This window comes from Dasypus novemcinctus, chromosome 9, assembly GCF_030445035.2.
Source record: "Dasypus novemcinctus isolate mDasNov1 chromosome 9, mDasNov1.1.hap2, whole genome shotgun sequence".
In the NCBI taxonomy this organism is placed as follows: Eukaryota; Metazoa; Chordata; class Mammalia; order Cingulata; family Dasypodidae; genus Dasypus; species Dasypus novemcinctus.
Window position 1 is genome coordinate 106,014,601 of NC_080681.1, and position 21,918 is coordinate 106,036,518.

General features: G+C 46.7%; 1 protein-coding gene across 4 annotated transcripts in view; it reads left to right on the plus strand.

Moving 5' to 3' along the window:
- Window positions 1–21,918, plus strand: part of MECR (mitochondrial trans-2-enoyl-CoA reductase) — a 34,252-nt gene that overhangs the window by 9,577 nt on the left and 2,757 nt on the right. For 2 of the 4 annotated variants that reach the window (XM_058304749.1, XM_058304752.2), the window contains exons 2-9: window positions 2,443–2,540; window positions 3,002–3,133; window positions 12,614–12,757; window positions 15,332–15,434; window positions 16,568–16,670; window positions 17,519–17,592; window positions 19,984–20,044; window positions 20,207–20,279. In XM_058304749.1, coding sequence (XP_058160732.1) covers window positions 2,443–2,540; window positions 3,002–3,133; window positions 12,614–12,757; window positions 15,332–15,434; window positions 16,568–16,670; window positions 17,519–17,592; window positions 19,984–20,044; window positions 20,207–20,279 — 788 coding nt within the window. The remainder of the gene's footprint in view (window positions 1–2,442; window positions 2,541–3,001; window positions 3,134–12,613; window positions 12,758–15,331; window positions 15,435–16,567; window positions 16,671–17,518; window positions 17,593–19,983; window positions 20,045–20,206; window positions 20,280–21,918) is intronic. The other 2 variants (XM_058304751.1, XM_058304750.1) reach the window with 2 other exon arrangements.

Here is a 21,918-nt window from a genome sequence, read left to right on the forward strand (position 1 = left end):
TACCTTTTGCTGCGGAAACATTCATTTTTCTGATCAGAGGGTGCTACTGCAGCCCCTTTTGGGGTCTATATAATGTATGGTTCTGAACTCTAGGGCACATCTGGCCCCAAGAGTTTTGGAAAAGGAATCATAAACCTATCGCTCATCATGATCAATTGAAAAAAATGTGTGAAAAGGCTTTATAAACTAAACAGCAATAAACTCTTTTAAATGTTTCTTAAAAAATATTGTCACCCCTTCTGACAGTATAATGGAGCACAGAGAATGGAGCAAGTGATTTTTCTTTTCAGGGCCAGGAAGAGGGTCAAAAGACAACTAAAGGAAGTAAAATTTGAGCTGGGTCTTAAAGGGCGCATTGCATTTCTTGGTAGATGGAGAAACTGGAAAAGGAATTCTGGACTAAGGAAGTGTGTGTAGGAAAAATGTCTTTAAGCAGCTGGAGTACATGGACTTTTGTGAGCTCATAGAAAAACTTCAAGTATCTGTCAAAATGCAAGAGATAAGTAGTAAGAATACTATAAAAGGGCAGCTAGTCCAGAATCTACTTGCTCTGGGCAGGCTTTCTGTTTAGAATGTAGCTCCTGAATACATTCCCAGAGGAACGTCATCTCCCTGGCTGATGCTGCCCAGCCTGGTCTGGTGGGGAGGGGTGGGGTGGGGCCCGTTGACTCCCCGGCTCCCTCCCCAGCTCCCTCCCCAGCAGGCCCAGCAGGCCCAGCAGGCCCAATCCTGCACACCCACCTAGGCGGCAGCTTGTTTTGCTACCCTCAGCTTGTCTGGGGTTAGCCCCTCACCAGCTGCTTTCTCCAGCATCAGACTGGCAGGATTCAAATCAGGTCAGCTACTTACTACTTTTGGTGACCTTAACTTGAGCAAATTAGTACAGCTTTTGTGCCTTCATTTCCTCAGCTATAAAATCAGACTGAGGATTAAATGAAACAGCACTTAGCATAGTGCCTAACTGGTAAGCACTTGATAAACTGGTGGTGGTGGTTATTAAAAGGACTCCCTCTCCTCCAGTTGTATATAAATACCTACTAAAAAAAAGTTCTCTGTTCTTCCTGCCCCTGGTCAGCCACTCATTCCTACTTAACCATTTTCCGTATAGAGTTCCCCTGTTTGTTTTTTGCCACTTTTTCTCTACCGGAGTGAGGCATGGCCTCCCTTACTTGGGTCACAATCCAAATCATAGATTCCCAGCTTAGGATCCCCAGATGCTCAGGGCTCCTTTTAGATAAGGGGACCCCCAGACTAATTTCAGGATGCTGATGTAGAGCATGGTAAGTAAGATAAACTTGGAATTAGTTTATCTTACTTGCCATGGAACTAGATAAACCTGTCATGTCTTACCAGTTATCTTACCCTGAGTAAATTTCATTATCTCCAGGGGCCTCAGTTTCCAACTTGGCAGAATGGGAATATTAATACTTTACTCACAGGAGCATTGCATCTTAAATTAGATCACACAAGACCTGGTGTGTAATAAGCACTTCATAAGTATGTGCCACCATTATTACTATTAGTACAAAGCTTTTCTTGAAAATCACACTTTTACCCCCAGATTAACCCTCAGGTATAATTAAAAGGTCAGATTTCTGCAGGAAGTGGGTGGAATTACATCAGCTTAGTGCAATGACACTGTTCCCTAATGCTAAGAACCTCTGAGTGACAGTTTTGTCTACCTTTGGTAAGTGAAAACAAGGAGAGTTATTACTTAATAAATACATTTGGGCAGAGAAAAGCATTGCAAACATGAAGTTTTTTACCAGTGGAGAAAGAGGCCTACAGCAAGGAAGAAAGTTGCCCAGGGCGACAGCCATCCTGTGGTGAGGATTCACCAGTATCCTTGCTCCAGGCTCCTCACCAAAGCAGCACCACTTCTGGGGGTGGGTCACACGCATCCAGGGGCTTCTTTCCACTTCCCCCGCATCCTCTGCAACTGTCAGAAATGTCTCCTCTCCCCTACATGTTGAGGCCAAAAACGAAAAATAAGTGGACTGGCCCAGGGTTTCCCAGATATGCCTGTTTGTAAGAATTTCAATACCCCTTATCTGGAGTTGCTAGTTCAGCAGATCAGGGCTGGTGCCTGAGAATCTGTATTCTTAGTAAGGCTACCAGGCAGCTCTTATGATCAAGCAAGTTTTGAAGCATGGGGGCTAATCCAGGCCAGCAGAGATTTTAACTCTTTTTCTGCCCCAGAGTGGGCAGTCAGGTTGAGAGGTCCCTAGGGATTATCCACTTGCAAGGAGTGAGAGAATTGATGTGTCTCCTGTGTTAATTCCTCACAGCACCTCTCTCTTTTCTAACAGAACTTTAATACCTGGGCACAATGGCAGCTCGGCTCAAAAGTGTTGCGTGACCTACTTTGTGGAGAGGATTTGAGTGAAAGACGCCCTGTCTAGCCTGGGTGACATTAACGTCTCTCTTTGGCTTTGTGCTTAGACTGAAGAGCCTGGAGCTGGCTGCTGTGGGCGGACCAGACGTCCATGTGAAGATGCTGGCGGCCCCTATCAATCCATCTGACATAAATATGATCCAAGGTAACCTTGGTTTCCTCAGCTTATGTTAATTGGCCTTTTTGCTTAGCTGCTGCCTCATTTCCATTCCTCCTCAGGTGCGAGTATGAAATTCCTATGATTAGCAGCAGCTGTTCTCCAGATGAGCCATCTGCAGACCGTCAGCACTCTCAGGCCTCCTTTCTGGAATGTGAGGCTTTTTGAGCTTAGGAGGATTGGGATGGGAGTAAACCAACCACTCTGAAGGGCCTTTGATATCCTGGACTCAGTTCCTACATAATCTTACACAACAACCATGGGTGCTTAAGTATGATCCCCCTTTACAGATGAGGAAGCTAAGGCTCAGAGAGGTTGGTTACACAGTCAGGGGCAGAGCCCAGTCAGAGACAAAGCCCAGGCCTGGCTTAGGTGTATCTGGCTCCATAGCCCATGCCCTCTCACTGGCCAGACATCTTTGGATGACCCTCTGTGCCCTTCTCCCTTAGGAAATTACGGCCTTCTTCCCAAGCTGCCTGCTGTTGGAGGGAATGAAGGTGTTGGACAGGTGGTGGCAGTGGGCAGCAGTGTGACTGGGGTGAAGCCAGGAGACTGGGTGATTCCAGCAAATGCCGGCTTGGGTGAGTTCCTCTAGGGTAGGAGTTCTTAACCTTTTTTTTTTTTTTAATTTCTCTCCCCTTCCCCCCGCCACCCCCCCCCCCCCCCAGTTTTCTGCTCTCTGTGTCCATTCGCTGTGTGTTCTTCTGTGTCTGCATGTATTCTTGTCAGCAGCACCAAGAATCTTTGTCTCTCTTTGTTGCGTCATCTTGCTGCGTCAGCTCTCCGTGTATGTCACGCCACTCCTAGGCAGGCTGCACTTTTTTTGCACGGGGCAGCTCTCCTTACGGGGCGCACTCCTTGCGTGTGGGGCTCCCCTACGCAGGGGACACCCCTGCGTGGCACAGCACCCCTTGCGTACATCAGCACTGCATATGGGCCAGCTCACCACATGGGTCAGGAGGCCCATGGGTTTTAACCCTGGACCTCCCATGTGGTAGGCAGATGCCCTATCAGTTAAGCCAAATCTGCTTCCCTTAACTTTTTTTGTTCCACGAACCCCTTTGCCAGTCAGGTGAGAACCACAGACCCCTTACTAAGTCCTCACTATACTATATTGTATATTATTTAATAAATATATCATACCCACACCAACACATCCCCATAAGATTTTTTTTTTTTTTTTAATTCCAATTCAAGCTCATGGACCCCTGGTTAAGAACCCCTGCTCTAGGTGTCAGCAGCCTTTTTGTTCAGAACCTGTTTCACCCACACTGAAAAGTTCACACATTGGCTCAGTGTAATTAAGTAATGCTGGGTTTATTGTTAAGTCCATATACCTGGCTCCAGTAGGGATGGGAGCAGAACAAGGAGAGCAGAAATTCCTTTTCTTTTGCCCTGGAGCTGATGCATCTGCTCTCCCTGGGCCTAAATTGATTAGAGCTGTAATTCTCTGAATCCCTGCTGTAAAGTACAGTGAGGAATACAAATAACACAGGCCCTGCCCTCCAGGAAGTTAAAATCTAATTGAAGAAATCTCTAAACCAATAACCAAAATTAAGGCAGTGCTCAGTCCCCACAGGAAGGAGAGTGAGTGTATATGTTTGTATGAGAGAGACAGACAGACAGTCTTGGGGAAATATCAGAAAAAACTTCATGGAGGAGCTTCCATAAAAATCATTTCATGTGGAGGCAACAAAATGAGCAAAGTCACAGAGGTGGGTTTGGGAAATCGTGGAAAGACTAGCATAGCCTTAGCAGAGAATTTACCTGTGGAGGAGGAGTGCATACATGAGAAGCAAGGCTAAAAAGGTAGATTGAGGCCATATGGGTAAGGCCCAATCAAAGTCAAGCTAAGGAGTTGGGATTTTCCTTCATATATTATAGGAAACCATAGGTGCCTTTTTGCTTTTTTTTTTTAATTGTCATTTTTTTAAAGATACATAGATCATACAAAATATTACACTAAATATGAGGTTCCCATATACCCCACACCTCACCCCCCCACACTCCTCCCACATCAACAACCTCTTTCAATCAGTGTGGCACATTCATTGCATTTGATGAATACATTTTAGAGCACTCCTACACCACATGGATTATAGTTTACATTGTAGTTTACACTCTCCCCCAGTCCATTCAGTGGGTTATGGCAGGATATATAATGTCCAGCATCCGTCCCTGCAGTATCATTCAGGACAATTCCCAAGTCCCGGAAATGCCCCCATATCACACCTCTTCTATCCTCTCCCTGCCCTCAGCAGCTTCCATGGCCACTATCTCCATGTTAATGATACAGTTTCTTCTGCTGCTAGAGTCACGAGAGTTCTATAGTAAAATACCAGTAAGTCTACTCTAATCCATATTTTATTCCTCCATCCTGTGGACCCTGGGATGGTGATGTCCACTCCACCTCTAAATCGAGAAGGGGCTTAGATCCCACACGGCTGATGGATGGGATTCTCCTGCTTGCAGTTGTAGATTCTCTCGGTTCCCTGGTGTGGTGGTTCACCATCCTCACCTCCCTGTTAGCTGACCTGGATAAGCCCAATGAACTGGAAAATAGGTATTGCAGCTCTGCAGAGGCTCAGGGCCCAGCTGGCACATGGACAGTCCAGAGATTCAGTCTCCTGAGTATGCACAAACCCCAGAGCCAACCACAAGTTCCATAAAAGGGACAGAAGAGGCATGTATGGAGAAGTCACATCTGAGTCCAATTCCATCACACTCAGGAACACAAATTCTAAAGTAGGGCCCACTGACAAGGCACTGAACTTCAGAGCCATCTGCCATGACCATGGAACCTGTGTCTCCATAGCCCTCAGGAGCACCACTACCTGGGGTTATATCTAATTTGACTGTCTCTGGGATCCTGCTGAGACATGCTTAATGGTTTTCAAGGTACAATCCTTATACAGATGGATTCTCACAGCAGCTCTAAGAGAGAAGCAGGGCATATATCATCCACCAATCAGGCATATAAGGAACTGAAGCTTGGGAAGTGAAGCCCTTGCCCATACTCACATAGCAGAGAGCCCACTGGGCTCCTCCTGTGTTTTTCCCCTATCACTTCAGTATTAGGACCCTTTAAGCTATGACTTTGAGAGGCCCAGCTCAAACTTATTTTACCAAAAAAAGATGTTAATTGGCATATGAAACTGGGTAGTGTAAGAGTGTGAAAGCATCAGGCACAGCTGTATCCAGGAACTCTAATGACATCATCAGAGCTCTATCTCATTCCTCCTCACTAATTCTCAGAAGGGATCTCTTCACATTAGTGGTATAATAATGGCCACAAATATTTATTGGCTTCTCCCTTTGTGCCAGGCACTGTTCTAAGCATTATACATATATATTAACTCAATTATTCCCACAACTTGAGGGAGACAGTTTTATAATTCCCATTTTGCCAGTGAGACAACAGTACATATAAATCAGTTTGCCCAGGGTCACCCAGTCAGTAAGTGGTAGAGCTGAGTTTCTAACCCACTCTGATGTAAACCTTTCCTAGATGGTCACTAGCAGCCCGAGGTTTATATCATCTTGAGAACTGACAAATGACCAAACCCTCCACCCACCTCTCCCAGCACAACCACATCCTTCCTCCAGAAGTACTCTGACCTCCCTGCCTGAGTCCTTGCCCATCCCTAAGCCAGTCACCAGGGGGACAGGATCACTCCCCTCTACTTACCCTGGTTGGGTCTCTCGCCCACCCCTGTGGTTCGGCAGGTAGGGCCTTGTGGATGACAGCCCCAAAGGTTAGGAAGGAGCAGTTCTAGAAGGAAAATGGTACCTGGCAGGAAAAAACAATAACAAAAGTCTTCTAGCCCTTTGCTTCTCCAAGATCAAGGAAGCTGCCAAGAACAGCTCCACCCTCCCCTACAGGAGCCCAGCCAGCTAAGCAGATCGTAAGCTGCAAGGATTTCAGTAAATACTGATTGGCACTTTGTGCCAGCCCCTGTGCTGAGTGAAGGGCACACTAAGATGGGTCAAAGTGCTCTTGGCTGGGGATGTCCAGGAATGGGGAAACAACACATAATACCAGCAGTGTAATTGGTGCTGCAATCACGAGTGGATACAACGGTGAGAATCTGCTATTTTGGAAAGCATTAGGGAAGGCTTCACAGAGAAGCAATGGTTGAACTAGGTATGGAAGACTGACTAGAAGTGCAGCCAGGGAATGGAGACTGGGGGTGAGGGGGCAGGACTTTGTAGGCAGAGAGCACAGTACTTGCAAAAGTACGGTGACAGGAGAAGGCTGAGAATAGTCAGAACTGCAGGGAGCTCTGGGTGACTGGGTCATGCACAGGAGAAGGGAGATGTGGACTTGAGACTGGAGAGGTAGGCTGGGGCCCTGTCACAGAGGGCTCAAGTCCATAGTCAGGGGTCCTGGTGAAGAGTTAAGAAAGAGAGGAATGATTTGATCAGATTTGTGCTGGAGGGGCAGAGTGGAGGCAGGAGGCCAGTGGGGGGGTGGCTGAACAGTTGAGGCTTCAGATAATGAGGGCCTGAACAAGAATTGCCATAGGGCTGGAGAGGAGGCGGCAGGTTTAAGAGCTAAAGTAACAGGTCTTGGAAATCATTTGGATTTGGAGAGGAGAAGCATAAAGGGTGTCTGCCAGGTATACATGTCATTATATGGGTGGTGGTGGTGGTGGTAACCAGAGCAAGGTTTCTTCCCTGGAGAAAAGGTGAGGCTGAGGATTTTGTAATTGGCCCAGTTTATTCAATAAACACTTTATGAGCATCTGCAGCAGGCTGGGCCCAGGGATACAGCTGCAGACAGACAGGGTCTTTCTTCTCGTGAAGACTGCAGTTTTATTAAGAGTGGTGGTCATTAAATAGATAAGTCCTCACCTGGCTGGACCCTGGCAGTCTGTTTATGGTACTGAGCTGCCCAGCTGTCCCTGTGCCTATAGGCATCCTTTCCCCACTGCAGCTAATCCCAGAGGAAACTGAGCCAGGGAGTGTGGCTAGATCTTGCCAACTGGCTTTCTCTTTGGAAAACACTCAGAACCCTCCTGAGGCAGCACAGGGCAATAGAAAGAGCACTGACCTGGGAATCAGGTGCAGGTTCTCCTTCCAACTCCACTGTCTGATTTTAAGTCACAACTACTTTGAGCCTCGGTTTCCTCACCCCTGAAATGGAGCTAATAGTCTCTTCCTGTGTATCTCAGCAGAAATTATGCAGCTCAATTGCAGAAATCTTAAAAGGGCCAGAGAGCAAATGTTTTAGGCTTCGCAGACCACACCATCTCTGCCACTGTAAAAATAGCCCTAGAAAATAGCCATAGAATAAACAAGTGAGCGTGGTGTAATCCCATAAAACTTTTTTCACCAAAACAGCCAGTGGGGCCAGATTTGACACATGGGCAGTAGTTTGCCAATTCCTGCACAAGGTGATAGAGATAGTTGAGGGTCAGTTGCACATGCCTGAGAATTGGAGTCCTCAGACTGGGCATAGGGAGCAGGAGCAGGAAAGGAAACCAACATGTATTGCGTACCTACTATGTGCCAGACATATTGATTGTCTCTGCAAATGTCATTTCATTTCATCTTCACATTCTGGTGTGTTACGGTCTGCATTTTATAGATCAGGAAACTGGAGTGCAAAAAAGACAAAGTGATAAATTCAAGACTGCACAATTAGTAAGTGGCAGAGCCAGAATTTTTTTTAAGCAGGTCTCTCCAACTCCAAAGTCTACGGGGTTCTACTTTAGAATCCTGAAAGCCCTTGGATCTGACCATGAGCCCTCCCAGGCTCTCTAGGGAAGAGGATTAGGGACTGCTAAGCCCCAGAAATCCATGTCAAGGGCTGGACACTCATGGTTGTGCTGCTAAGGGGAATTAGAAAACACCATTGAGTTCATGCAGAGAAGACCCTACACTAAGCATCTAGGATGAATGGGATTATGAAGATGACAGTCAAGATTTGACAACCAGGCTGGGCTAAAGCCAGAGAATACCAGGGCTCTTCCTCGATCTGAGAGGAACAGTTCACTTGGCCCTCCTTCAGCTTCTCCATCTTTTCTTTTCTCAACCACACACTTAATGGGGGATTGAACAACCTTTAATAAAGAGTAACCCTAAACGGACTTGGCCCAGTGGTTAGGGTGTTCGTCTACCACATGGGAGGCCTGCGGTTCAAACCCCGGGCCTCCTTGACCCATGTGGAGCTGGCCCATGTGCAGTGCTGATGCGCGCAAGGAGTGCCCTGCCACACAAAAGCAAAAGAAAGTGCAGCCTGCCCAGGAATGGCGCCGCCTGCACTTCCCGTGCCACTGACTACAACAGAAGCGGACAAAGAAACAAGACGCAGCAAATAGACACAGAGAACAGACAACCGAGGGAGGGAGGGGACTTAAATAAATAAATAAATTTTTAAAAATATAAAAATAAAAAAAATAAAGAGTATCCCTGCCTCTCCTCCCCTATTCCTGATCCCTAAAGCTCATATTGTTTCCCCAGTCCTGCAGCACAATTCAGGATCTCCTTGGCAGCCCCCTGCTTCCCACAGCTGGCCATGTGATCCCAGGGCACTGTTAGAATCCCAGCAACTGAATAGTGAGTGTGGACCCAAGAACTTTGAAAGTGTAGGCCAAGGGTCCCCAAGATGCCACAGCCACCAGACACTTGGCACCAACAAGAAACCAATAACTTCTCTTTGGGTAGTAGAGCAAGAACATGGCAGAGCCAGGACTTGAATCTACATCTCTCTGGCTCCAAAGTCTGTCCTCATCCTCCCCTCTGCCTTATCCTGGATCTTGCTTGTATGAAGAAGGACTTGGCACCACTCACCCAGTCCTTACTGAATCCTGTTGGGGGAAGTGGATTTCGCTCAATGGAGAGAGCATCTGCCTGCCACATGGGAGGTCGAGGGTTCAAACCCAGGGCCTCCTGACTTGTGTGATGAGCTGGCCCACGCACAGTGCTGATGTGTACAACAAGTGCCGTGCCACGCAGGGGTGTCCCACACATAGGGGAGCCCCACGCACAAGGAATGCGCCCTGCAAGGAGAGCCACCCGGCATGAAAAAAGTTCAGCCTGCCCAGGAGTGGGGCCACACACATGGAGAGCTGACGCAGCAAGATGATGCAACAACAAAAAAAAAGAGATACAGATTTCCAGTGCAGTGGACAGAGAAGAACACACAGCAAATGGACAAAGAGAGCAGACAGCTGGGCGGGGGGTGGGAGCAGGGAAGGGGAGAGAAATAAATAAAAAATAAATCTTGAAAAAAAAAAATCCTGTTGGCTATCCTTCAGCATGTAACTCAAATCCATCTCATTTTCTTTGTCCCCACTACCAATGTCTTGGTCTAGGCCACCGTCATCTCCACCCCTGCAAAAACCTCCTAACTGGTCTCTCCACTTCTGCTTTGTCTCTCTGTACCCCACAGCCTTTTCCGCATAGCCACAAAGTTATCTTAAAGCCCGTTAGAGTCTTCCTACTCACTAAAATAAATCCACAAGCCATACCATAACTGAGCTCCTGCACACGCCCTGTGTTTTCAAACTGCAGGTTGTGGCCCATTAGTGGGTGTGAAATCAGTCTAGAGGGTGGCAAGCAGCATGAAAACACACCACACAGAGAGTGAATATTATCCCATGAAATCTTATTTCCATTAAGTATATATTCACATAAGTATATGTACTGAGTTAAAATATAACTCTTGGTTACTATGGGTCAGGCTTATAAAAGTTTGTCTGGCACTGGCCTTGCCCATGCTTACATCAGCTATGTCCCAAGCCATTCTTTTAAAGATTTTATTTGTTTATTTCTCCCTGCCCCCTCGTTTGTGTTTGTTATATGCTAGTCTTCTCTTTCTAGGAGGCACCGGAAACCGAACCCAGACCTCCCATGGTGGTAGGCGGGAGCTTAGTTGCAGAGCCACATCCACTTCCCCCAAGCCATTCTTCCCATCATTCTGCGCTCCAGTGTGTTCTTCCAGATCCATTCTTTATTTGTCTTGCCTCAGAGGCTTGCAGATGCTTTTTCCTCTGCCTAGAATGTGCTTATTTACCCTCTGAGTGGCTAGCATACCTACCTGTTAACTCTCAGCCTCTCACCTTCTCCGAGTAGTCTTCTCTGGTTCCCATCTAAAGTAATTCTCTCCACTGTTGCTCTATCTTTTTATAATTTACAATTATTTGACTTGCTTGTTTGCTTTTCACTAATTCTACTCACTCTTAGAATGAAAGCCCCAGAAAGAAAGGAACATCTGTGTTGTTCGAGTGCTATATCCCAGGACCTGGCCCAATGCCTGGCTCAGAGTAGGTACAGAGCAAATCATTTGTAGATGGAAGAGAACCCCAATACCTGGGTTCCAGATCCCGCTCTGCCCCAGATTATTAGCCAGGTAGCTTTGGGCAAGTCCCTTCCTCCATCTCATTGTCTCCGTCCCCTCACCTGTTGACCAAGGAATTTAAACTCAGCACTCTAACAGTCTTGTCAGTACTGACATACTATGATCTGGAATGTGGACTGGGGGCTAATGATCATTTCTTTCCGGTTTACAAGATTTTTTTCACTTCCCTTATTTGATTTGCACTGCAGCTCTCAGAGGAGGTCTGTCAGGCAGTTATTGCCAATGTCATTTACATATTAACCAAAATTTGGTGTGATTTAAAAATTTGCACAAAATGGGAGAGTAGCAAAACCAGGTCTCACACTGAGGCCTTTTGACTCCGACTTTCATGCTTTTTTCCATAATAGCACCCAGAGTCAGCCCGCCCTGGATGCGAAGAGTGAGGACTGAATAGGAAAAGGGGCCTTTTCCTATTCAGCAACTCTTGCCCTGCAGTGGTGTTACTGGTCCTACCATGTGAGTCCAGGACAGGTTGAGAGCCCCTGCTGTGGGATATTAGATAAATCAGGAAACCTCTGTGAACCACATGTATAAAAGGGGAAACAAAATCTACCTTAGGTGATTATCACAAGGACTAAGAATAGGTGAAACATAGGGTATTTTGGGAACATTGGAATTGTTCTGCATGACATTGCAATGATGGATACAGGCCATTATAGATTTTGTCAAAACCTATTAAAATTTTACAGTGCAAAGTGTAAAGTACAATGTAAACTATAGACCATGGTTAGTAGCAGTGCTTCATTATTTGTCAGTTGTAACAAATGTACCACACTAATGAAAGATGTTATTAATAAGGGAATAAATGAGGGGTGGGGGGATGGGGGGAAATTAATTAAATTAAATTAAAAATGATAGATTATAGATACATAGCAGCTGCATCTATATGCCACTTATCTTTTTTTCCCCAGAGGTGCTCTTGCTACTAAGTTGTAATTGCTTCTGGGCATTTTCAGTGGATAAAACTGGAGATAAGGATTTTAAAAAATCATGAATGCAAGCTAATATCTCTAATTTAAACTTAATTTCATAGGGACTTAATACCATGATTCTATCTTTGGTTATAATGTCACTTTTATTTATGAAAACTTTAGTTGCTAACAGACTTAACATAATTACTCATTTGCTTTATCCTGATATATATGTATATATGTAAAAATAAAATGCATAGTTAATAAACATAAAATGCATTGGGGAATAAAATCAAAGGCACTTCAATGGATAAATCTCAAATACTTCATATTGAGTAAAATAAACCAGCCATAGAAGGACAAATACTAAAGTGATAAATTTCACTTACGTGAAATAATTCGAATCTTTAATATTCATAGTCAGAAACTAGAATACAGGTGAGCAGGGTGGGGTGGGAAATGGAGAGTTCATGCTTGATTGGTACAGAGTTTCTGTTTGGAGTGGTGGAAGAGTTTTGGTCATGGATGGTGATGACGGCACACACCATTGTGAATGTAAGTAAAACCAATGAATTGTGTGCTTGATGGGTTAAAATGGGAAATTTTATGTTGTATAAATGTTACCAGAATAAAAAAAAAAAAAAACTTTTTAAAGGGAGGGGACCTCAAGATTTTCTTTTTTTGAAGTCTGCTGTCCTAGATGCCTGTTTACTGAGGAGGGTGCCCTGGGGGTGGGGGTGGCAAGGGGCCACCCCTCACCACCCTGGGCTCATCCCCTGACTCAGGAACCTGGCGGACCGAGGCTGTGTTCAGCAAGGAAGCACTGATTGCAATTCCCAGTGACATCCCTCTTCAGAGCGCTGCCACCCTGGGTGTCAATCCCTGCACAGCCTACAGGATGTTGATGGACTTTGAGCAGCTGCGGCCAGGTAGGGCCTGGCAAGTAGTGGGAGCAGGCCAGGCTCTCCCCACTGGGGTGGGACCCAATCCTGGCCCTGAGGCCTTGGGCACTTCCCAGGGAGAGATATGAGAGGAAGCAGCTCTTGCCCTGGGAGAGTGTGGCCAATGTTGCTTTGACTTAGAAAGATGGAGGTTGGGTCCCCGGAAACGAGCTGAAACCTCATGAGGCATAAGCTCATGAAAACCACTGAAAGATTTCTTTCCCTAGAACTTGGGATGGAGTTGCTTCTTTCAGCAAAAATGGGCTCAGCCGTGCTAAGTTCAAGGATTATGAAGCCAGACAAGATAGACACCGTCCCTGTGCTGTGAATAAAGTGTTGAATTTAGTGTTAATAATTCAGCGTTTATATAGAATTTTATGGTTTACGTAAGTCCCTTTACAGGCAATACCCCCATTGAGTGCATCAGATCTTCAAAGCAGTGCAGTGACAGTGCAGACAATTGACCTCTCAATTCATCAGATTTTTCATTTGTAAAATGAAGACCAAGGAGTTCTGAGCATTACCTGAAGCACTGCAATGTAGCACTTAGCCCGGGGCCGGGCATACAGTGCAGTCACTGTCAGCTGCTTCAGTTATTCCTTTCCACAAATGAGGAAATTGAGGTTCTGAGAGGTACATTATTTGAATGAGGTCACTCAGCAAGAAATGACAAGCCAGGTGTTTTATTTGGGGTTCCCCTGAAAGCAGAGCCTGAGACAAGGTCTGGAGACAGCCAGCTGTTTAGGTGGTGATCCCAGCAAGCGGGAGTGAGGGAGTGAGGAGATAGAGGCAGGTGAGGAGGAAACGCCAAGGAAGATTAGTTACCACTGTTGGCATCCAGGACCCAGCCCTGCTGGGGGCCTTCAAAAGCACCTCATAGAACCCGCCTCAGCACAGGAACCTGGACCAGTCATCCACCGACTTCATCCTCCACTGTTGGAGGGTTACCCCTGCACGCTGTGTTTCCTTGAGCTGGCAGGGGCTGTAGAAATCACCCAGTCTAACCCCTTCATGTCCGTGAGGAAACTGAGGCCAAGAGATGTTGGAGTATGATTTAATTTAGGTGGCAGCCCCTCCTCAACACCTGGCTTAAACCTAATCCCAGCTTCCCTCAAGGAGAAACTTGGGTTCCACAGCTGTGGCAGAGGGGTCCTAGGAGCCTTTGGTGGAGAAAGCAAGCAGGTGTGACCAGGAACCTTTACTTGTATCCTACTGCAGCAGGTACTTTGGTCATCAGCATCGTGTCCCCTCAGGCCACCTCTGGTTGGAGCTATAGCTGTAGTGGACAGATCTGGGCAGGCTGACAGCACCCCACCTCAAATGCCCCCTATACCTCGCTCTGCTTTTTTGCCTCATGGCTAGATGAGTGTTAAATTGAGGATCTGGACCCATAACGCATAGTGATAATTACATTTTATGTTGTGACCCAGTATATTGACATGAGAATACAGATGTATGTATAATGGGAACCAAAATTTCATGGAACGGTATTTACCCTTATTATGTGTGATATACTCTTTTTTATTCTCTTCTCTTCCATTTTCATGGGGGAAAAAATTCTGCTTATAACCCACTAGATGGATTTCACAACTTTCTAATGGGTCACAACCTACATGCTATTCCTTAGCTAAAGAGGATGGGCTTTCTCCTTCCAGGAAGTTCTCTGTCTCTAGCACCAGCCCATGGTGTAGCAGATCTCTGCTGCCTCTCGAAAAACCAAATATGTTTGGGTTTATGGAGCACTTCCTGGACACAGCTGGCATTTGGCCCTAATAGCAGCCCTAATTGGTGTTCCTAGGAGTCCCATTTTATGGGAAGAGATCATGATTTGCCCCTCTCATTCAGCTCCAGTAGATGGTCTAGATTCCAGAATCCATGCTTTTCTCAACCTGCCACCCTGCCTACCCCACAGCTAGGCCTGAGCTTTAACCACAGCCTGCCTGTGGGATCCTATTTCAATAGCTGCCAGTATCTCCAGGACAGCTTTGATCCCATCTCAAGGCAGTGTATCTTTATTAAGCAGTGAAAAGGGGAACAAGTCATGGTCCTTCCCCCCAAGAAGCTGCCCAGTATTCATAGAAATGGACAACCAAGAAGACAGGCAGACCCTGGTGTGGGCATTAACAGATACAGGCAGAATGCTGTGGAAGCACATAGAGGGAGAAGAATCTGGGAAAGCTTTGAAAGAAAGCTGCACTTGAGCTGTGCTTAGTAGGATTTCAAAGAGAAGGGAGAGAGGAAAACATTGCAAGCCAAAGAAATAACCTAAGCAGAAACTTGAGGACATAAAAGTTGAGAGAAGGATGAATGATACAAAACCGTTTATACAGCAGGATCCAAAGTCTGTCCAGTGTGGACTATTGAGTTACCAAGTCCCAGCAGGTGTTATGGATGTTGGGGGAACAGTGAGTCTAAGGTCTTAGAAAGCTCAGCATCCAGGTCCAGGGTCCTTTTTGAGCCTGGGGCTTTCATCTCTTGTCCTGTAATAGGGTTGCAGGCTGGGATCTCTTGATCTATTGCAGGTCCCCAAGACTTGACTTGGATCTCTTCCTGGCTCCACAGGAGACTCTGTCATCCAGAATGCATCCAACAGCGGAGTGGGGCAAGCCGTCATCCAGATCGCCGCAGCCCTGAGCCTCAGGACCATCAATGTGGTCCGAGACAGGTACATAGGAAGCCTAGTCCCAGCTCACAGCTTGGGCCTTTCCACCTTCACCCCTGGCAGATGTGAAACATTTACAACCCTGCAGGTGCCCACATCTCCACAAGATGGCGCCCTTGCATAAGCAGGTGCCTTCGCAGGCTACTGCTTGCTAACAGACTTGGCTTAAATAGATGAGTCAGCCACCAGAAATGAAGTCTAGGTGGCCTTTGACTGCAGGATGACTGGAATTTTGAACTGTAAAGAGAGAGCGGGAAAGAGGCAGAAACTGTCTTTACTGAACAGCTAGGAGTCTTTGAGACAACTTGAGATAACCCCATGTTTTCAAAACCACAGTTCATATAGTTCATGTTTGGAAATGTTCTAAGCCATATTATATTTTCTGTGAACTGGCAAGGCCCTTTTTCCCCTTGCATTCATGTGGCCCTTTGAACTCTAGTCAGTACAGTTAAGAAGGAGATAGGACAAGTTTTACAAACTGAGATAGGTCTCAATTTTACAGGTGAGGACACTGAAACTTCAGGGAGGAACAACTTGCTCAGGGAGGCTCAGCAAGTCAGTAGCAGGCTCAGTTACCTTCTTTTCCTGACTTGTTCTCTTTCCATCAAATCATCTGGTTCCCTTGAGCCTCACTCTCCATGAATGTACCTGTCTGTCATGAAATCCAGCCTTAGTAGAGGAATTATTACCTGCATCAGTTCCGCCATCCCCACAATTATGCTAACAAAAATTATTCTGTTTGCTTTGACAAGAGAGGCCCAGAGCCACTACTAGGCTGAAGTGTATTTGCACAGCACTTTGAAAAGCCCCTTGAAAAGAAAGGAGTGGGAAGGAAGTGGCACTTGTCATTTCATTAGACGCAATCAGGAAGTGAAATGACTTCTCCCTGGGCACAGAACAGGCAGGGGCTGTAGGAATCCCCCAGTCTAGCTCTCTCATACCAGTGAGGAAATGGAGGCCAAGAGATGGAGTATGATGAAATTAGGCAGTGGCCCAAGCTCAAGACTGGCTTAAGCCCAATCCCAGCTTCCCGCAAAGAGAAAGGTTCTCATGACTATGGCAGAGGGATGCTAGGAACCTTGGTGGCAAAATCAAGCAGCTGTGACCAAGGACCTTGGATTGTGTTTTGTTTTCAGACCTGATATGCAAAAGCTGCGTGACAGACTGAAGAATCTGGGGGCTGAGTGTGTCATCACAGAGGAGGAACTCCGAAAGCCTGAGATGAAAAGCTTCTGGAAGGTACCCAGGATGAGGACACGGCCCCTCCACCCATGTTTACCTCCCTGAAGAACGTGACTTCAAAAAGCTGGGGATTTGCTGCATTGTTCCCCCGAGAAACCTTCCCTCACCTCTTAAAGGATGAAGCCCATGCCTCTTTGCCAGGGAACGGCATTAAGTGCCAGTGGTGACGCTATGAGGGAGGTAGGAGAAATAGAAAGGTTTAGGAACACCCTGTATGATTTGCAATTTTGAGTATTTGTAATGGGCCATGTCAGCCTGCATAGCCAGTATGAATCTTAGACCTGAGAGAAAACCTAAGGAAACTGAGATACAGACAGGGAAGAGAAAGAAAAGAAGTTTCCTAAGCACCTGCCTTACATTTGATCCAATAATTCCCACAACAACCTTATAAAGTAGGTATCATCTATTTTATAGATTAGGAAATCAAGACTCAGAAAAGAAAAAGGACTTGACCAAAACCACATAGTAAGTGGTGGAGTCAGGACTGGGCCCAGGTCCTGAACCCAAAGCCTGTTATCTGTTAACATTCCAGAACATCTGCCACCTAGCACGTACATAGTAAGAGACCCCCGACTCATCTGGGGAGCCCAGATGAGCTCACTTGAGAACGTTTCTGAGACAATAGATCAGCACAGCTATTATAAATGGAGTTGTTAGTACTGAGGAGAGAGAGATATCAGTTGAAGCTCTTTATTTTCTTAAGGAATGAGATCTGAACCAAGCCCTGAAATGGACAGTAGGATTAAATTAATAAAGAATGGCCCTCCTGGCAGAGAACAAAAGAGAGGTCAAAGGCATGAATATCTCATTTTTTCTCCCTCCTTCTGTGGTTCCTGATTTTGCAGGACATGCCCCAGCCACGGCTTGCTCTCAATTGTGTCAGCGGGAAGAGCTCCACAGAACTGCTGCGGCACTTAGCGTAAGTCTCTAGGCCAGGGATTCTTAACCTTTTTTGTTCCACGGACCCCTTTGCCAGTCAAGTGAAATGAATACTACTGTAATTTATTTATTACATATATTCATAAGTGAAAGACATGTTAGATTTTAGTTAGAGGTCAGAGAAAATAAAGATAAGAAGTTGAGTTTTTTTCAATTCAAGCTCATGGACCCCCTGAAATCTTAAGGGTCCATGGACCCCTGGTTAAGAACCCTGGCTCTGGGCCCTACAGGTCCAGTTCACTGGAGCTCTCCAAGCCTTTAGCTGGGAGGACCATCAGGTGACCAAGTCCCAATGGCCATTGTGAGCCAGGTCAGCCCAAAGCTGAGTAGGAAATTAGGACCAAAGTCATCTAGTTAACTGGGCACTTCCTTTCTCCTTTCTCCACTTCCTCCCTTGTAAATGAACAAGAGACCAGTTCAACCTCATTTTTCCAAGGGAAAGCAGAAAGCAGACTGCGATGCTTTCCATGATAGGAGATTGGTCCAAGATTCATAATCTTGGGGCATCTTAAAAAGTCACTTCGTCCTAGCTTATCGGCTTTTAAAAACCTCATGTTAGCTTTAAAAAAATAGGTTCTGATTTTAGAGGTAACATTAGGCTTATCACAAGTCACTGTGAAGGCTTATAAAAACACAAAGTAAAGAAATTACCCAGGATGCCCTCATCAAGAGAGAGGAGCATGCTAGCAGTGTGTTACATGTCCTTTTGGTCTTTTTCTTTCTTTTAATATAAACTTCTTGAGCTGGAAGGCACCTGAGAGGACACTTCCTGAATAAAGCAGGAATCCCGTCAATAACCTTGATTCCTTTAAAAAATATTTGCTTAGCACTCACTGTCTACCAGGTGCCAAGATGGCTGAGACACAACCCTCTGAGATCTCACAGGCTGGACAGGCAGATGAGTCATGGGGCCAAAAAGCCTTGATCCAATCGCTGAACAATTACTGCATGCCAGACTGCAGAGTTTCTGCCTCAGCCCTCTTCACGGCCACCTAGGCCAGGCGGGCTATTATCATCCCCATCGTACACTTAAAGAAAACAAGGTCCAGAGAGGGAAATTACCTTGCCCAAGGTCCAGGAAACCCAAGAGCCAGGCTTGACCCCAATTCAGTGGGACTCCAGCTCACACCTCTCCAGCCCTCCGCTGGGCAGCCTCCAAGGCAAGCTGCATCCCCATGTCATTGTAGGAGGCAGCATGTCATTATGGGTATAAGGGTTAGAATCCAAATGGCTAGGTTCAAGTCCCAGTTCTGTGACTTGCTAGCTGTGGACCTACTCAAAGTTAGGCAGTACATAAAAAATGGTCCAGGCCTCAGTCTCTTCATCTGTAAAATGGGGACAATATAAACGCTTTCTACCTTGGAGCTTATTCTCAGTGTCACTGAGGTGATGCACAGATCACTATAAAACAAGGCAGGGCCTCTTTTCTCATCTGCAAAATGAAAATAATAATGGTGCTCCCTTGGGGTTGCATTGAGAACTCACTGAGACAGTACAAGTGAAATGCTTAGAATTGTGCCTGGCAGAATGAACACCCAATGCCTGTTAGATTGCATGCAGTAGAGACACAGAGGAGGGAGGGCTTGCTTCTAGAGCAGGTGCTGTTGAGTGGGTACTTAGGAGCAAACTCCTAGCCTCAGCAACAAGGAGTTACCCTCTTCATACTACAGCATCTTCCATTTTATGGTTTACAAAATCTCCCTTACATTGTCCCAAAATGTGCTTCTCAGTCATCCTTCAACAAACTCCTAAAGAAGCCAGAGAGTGGGGAAGAGAACAGTTAAAGTCAAGCATGTGATGCTCAAGTCTCCCCTCTGGCTTCACTCCAATTGGCTGCTAAGGTGGGTATGTGGGCGTCAGAGAGCAGGTACTGAGAAAGCACCTCTGTCAGTGAGAGAGCAATTGTCAGGGTTCTCCATCCTACCCACACTGTCCCTTATCCGTAGTTACCCATCTGTCATCTCATTGGTCCTTAGAATAACCATTTATGGATGAAGAGACTGAGGCCTGATGTTTTCCATGCATTGCCCAAGGTCACAGACCTATAAGAGGAGACTGAACTTGGTCTTGAGCTTTTCTCAGTACATGCTTCTTTGCAGCACTTAATCAAAGCCTCACTGGGTGGGTTAGGTCACTGGGTTCCCAACCTGGCAAAACAGTCCATCTGGAGGGAATTTGTTTGTTCGCCATTTATTGTCTTTCATATAGACTCTTGCCTTCTGATTCACTAGGTCCAGGGTCAGCGTAGGAACCTTCCCAGAGATTTTCAGAGCAAGGTTTAGGAACCAGGGTTGGAGAACAAGCACTGGGGCAGGTTCAAGAAGGGCTCTTTCTCTGCCTGAGCCCACTCTGTTCTTTCTGGACTCTTCAGGCCTGGAGGAACCATGGTGACCTACGGGGGGATGGCCAAGCAGCCCGTCATAGCCTCTGTGGTAAGCTGACTTGGGAAGCACACCTCAGCCAGGCCTCTTCCCCGGACACCACAGCTGTCTAAACTCAAGCAATACCCCAGTCCTGGGGGGAAATCTGTACCCCTAAGCAGTGCCTAAAATTCTTGCTCTCAGAGCTCTAAGACTTCCTTCCTGTGTCCACAGAGCCAGCTTATTTTTAAGGATCTCAGACTTCGAGGCTTTTGGTTGTCCCAGTGGAAGAAGGACCACGGTCCAGGTGAGTGCATGGTGGCCCGGGGACCAAGGGTCACAGGAGAGGACAATACCAAAGACTGAATGGCCGCACAAGTGACCTGCCACTCTGCACCCTGGAGAGGTGACTGGGTCCCTGCCCCCCTCCAGAGCAGGCTATAGGGGAATAGCCTCCAGGCCCAGCTACATCCAGCACAGGGTTATTAGACAGGATCAGGCTAGTCCTTAGGGCACAGTATTGAACAAGACACACACTGCCCTCTGTCCTAGAGCTCTGACCACAGGGAAGACTGCCATGGAAGACAGCCAAATAAAGAGAACACACTCTGCAGCCAGCCTGCCTGGGTGCAAATCCTGCTTCCACCATTCCTGGTTTTAGGTTCTGCCTAGCCTAGTTTGGGACCCTGGGCAAGTTATTTAACCTCTGCCTCAGTTTCCATGTTATAATAGTTAAACTATCATTAGCCCTCTCTGACAGAGAAGGAAACAGGTTCAGAGTGGCTATGTAACTTGCCCAAAGTCACCCCCACCTGGAGCCTGTTTCTGTGGCCCCAAGACCTGAGCCAGTACACTGTTGGTCCTCTCTTGGAGGGCTGGCTCCCCAGAATGGGACCCCCAAACTGAGACTGAAAAATGACAGGGAGTTGCCAAGTGCAGGGGAGGAAAGTGGTGTGGATGGAGTGTTTCAGGCAGAAAAAAATGCAAAGCCATCATAGGCAGTGAGCATGATGCATTGGGGCTCTAAAGTGGTTCTGAGCAAGTGGACATTAGGCTTGGATAGGGGAGCGGAAGCTGGACTAGTAGGCCATGACCAGATCATGAAAGGCCTTATAAACCTCTTGAAGGAGTTCAGACTCTATTTTAAAGACAATTGGGATGGGGAGTGGGTGTGGCTCGGTGGCTAAGCACCTGCTTCCCAAGTACAAGGTCCCAGGTTCAATCCCTGGTACCTCCTTAAAAAAAAAAAAGTAATTGGGGAGCCATTGAAATGTTTTAAGCAGGAATTGATATGATGACATCCGAACGTTGAATGAAAAACACTTCTCAGCCAAGGCCTTTGCTCCTCATCTTCCTGCAATGTACTGGGTCCTTAGTGGGAGACAGGCCAGGGGAGGGCATGCCCATAGCTCTAAGGGGTTCTGAGGGAGTCCCCTCCTGTCCCTGAGCAAATCTCACTTGTTCCCTTGCAGTTGGAGGGCCAGGCACACCACCACCCTCCCTGTGTGCCTCTTCTGGCTGCCCTGCCCTGCCCAATAATTCTGCCCTCTCCCTCCTGGTTACACCTTGGTGAGGTTCTGTGGGTCTGAGCCTTCCCAGCCACTGCTCTCTGAAGGGCATTCTCTGCCTGCCTGGCCACTGCCATGCTCCTCTGTGCCCCTCCAGCGCTCGCTGTCCTAAACACAGCCAGTGTCTTTTGCCAGGGCTGCTACAACAAAATACCACAGATTGGTTGGCTTAAACAATAGGATTTGATTGGCTCATGGTTTGGAGGCTAGCAATCCAAACCCTAGGTTTTAGCAGGCAGTGCCTTCTCCAGAGTCTGTGGCATTGTGGTGTGGCTTGCTGGCATTCATCCTCTGCCACTGCCACAGGTGATCCGTCTCCTTTTGTCTCTTCCTGTGGCTTGCACTTCCTTATCCAAATTTCCTCAGCTTATAAGGACT